At 45.5% G+C, this 1,211-nt stretch overlaps 1 protein-coding gene across 1 annotated transcript; it reads right to left on the bottom strand.

Annotated features, from left to right (window-relative positions):
- Window positions 1-490: 490 nt before the first annotated feature.
- Window positions 491-661, bottom strand: Pmar_PMAR028762 (hypothetical protein; the record flags this gene model as incomplete). Its single annotated transcript, XM_002767942.1, has 1 exon — window positions 491-661. A coding segment is annotated over one exon (171 nt), but the record flags the coding sequence as incomplete, so codon positions are not given.
- Between the last annotated feature and the right edge of the window lie 550 nt (window positions 662-1,211).

The raw sequence follows: 1,211 nt of genomic DNA, 5'->3' as shown, positions 1-1,211 counted from the left end.
ATTGACCAAGAGTGCCCTCAGAATTGTCATACCATCACCGACATATAGTTGACCATGTGCATATACCCCCCCCCCCACACTGTCAACATTAGTACCATATCCTCAGTAGAATTGTCAAACTACAAAGCAAATGGAAACTACACTAGTGTATTGCAGGAGAATAAATAATACTATGTACGAAGATGACTATTCAGAGTTAATGATCAACACTCCGTAAAAGTCCATCAAGATAGTCATTCTACAGCAACTCATTATTGCGTCCGTTGGTGGGCCATTACTTCTACATAGTTGCTCTTCCAGTTCGCATCTTTTGTTGGACGCCATATTCACACATTCATTAGAACCTTCACTCGTAGGCCTTGTACGAGACCTCGTGGCAAAGACGGGAGATCGTCCATAGTGGGCCTCGAAGCTACACTGTGAAGGTCGAGAATTGAGAACGAGTCCAGGTATGAGTTTGTTGCTTCAATCTCTCACTATAACTTTCCGGTCATATCTTGTTCATTTGTGTTGAAATGGTGGTGGAGTTGGTAGAGAAGGAATAATCTCCGGTGGTACTGGAGACTAGAACCTTATTCCGAATAGGCACGCACACGAACTGCAACATGAGCTCCGCTCGCTTCGCAATCTTGCCCATAGTGTAGCTCTGGAAATTCTGGACCTGAACTGAGGATAACAAACATATGATCATATGACCTCCTATCCCATTCCGAGAGTTCCCTTCACTCTTCGCATGTTCAGAGGAGAGTCAGATGGTAGGCTCTCCAGGTGAAGTCTTCACCGTAAAGATGTGTGGTTTGCCAGGATCTTGAGTCAAGATCTAGGGGATCCGGCTGTTGTGAGAGGAGATCGGGATGGGTTATCACTAGGCATCGAGATAGCACAGACAGCATAGGCTGACGACCACTATAAACTGCTTTCGAATACGAGCGCATAATATGTACACTCTAAACTCTTTCGAATCGAGAGTCTGGATGGATATATTTGAGCTTCAGGAGTGATGTGAAATTCGTACTAGACCTTCTCTACGAACCGGCGGAGCTCACTATATGTTCTTAATGCTTCTGTAGTGTTGATCGATTAGTCGTACGCCTCATTGAAAGTTGCTACCGGTGATAGAGGGTTGATCTTTTGCACCAAAGGTTGGAGGCTCGAGTCCCACCAAGATCGTATCCGGTCTATCTAATGACTGGCATCCCGCCCTGAGGAGG

Source organism: Perkinsus marinus (genome assembly GCF_000006405.1).
Source record: "Perkinsus marinus ATCC 50983 genomic scaffold scf_1104296969462, whole genome shotgun sequence".
In the NCBI taxonomy this organism is placed as follows: domain Eukaryota; phylum Perkinsozoa; order Perkinsida; family Perkinsidae; genus Perkinsus; species Perkinsus marinus.
The sequence above is the reverse complement of the archived record's forward strand: the minus strand, read 5'-3'. Positions and strand labels throughout refer to the sequence as shown.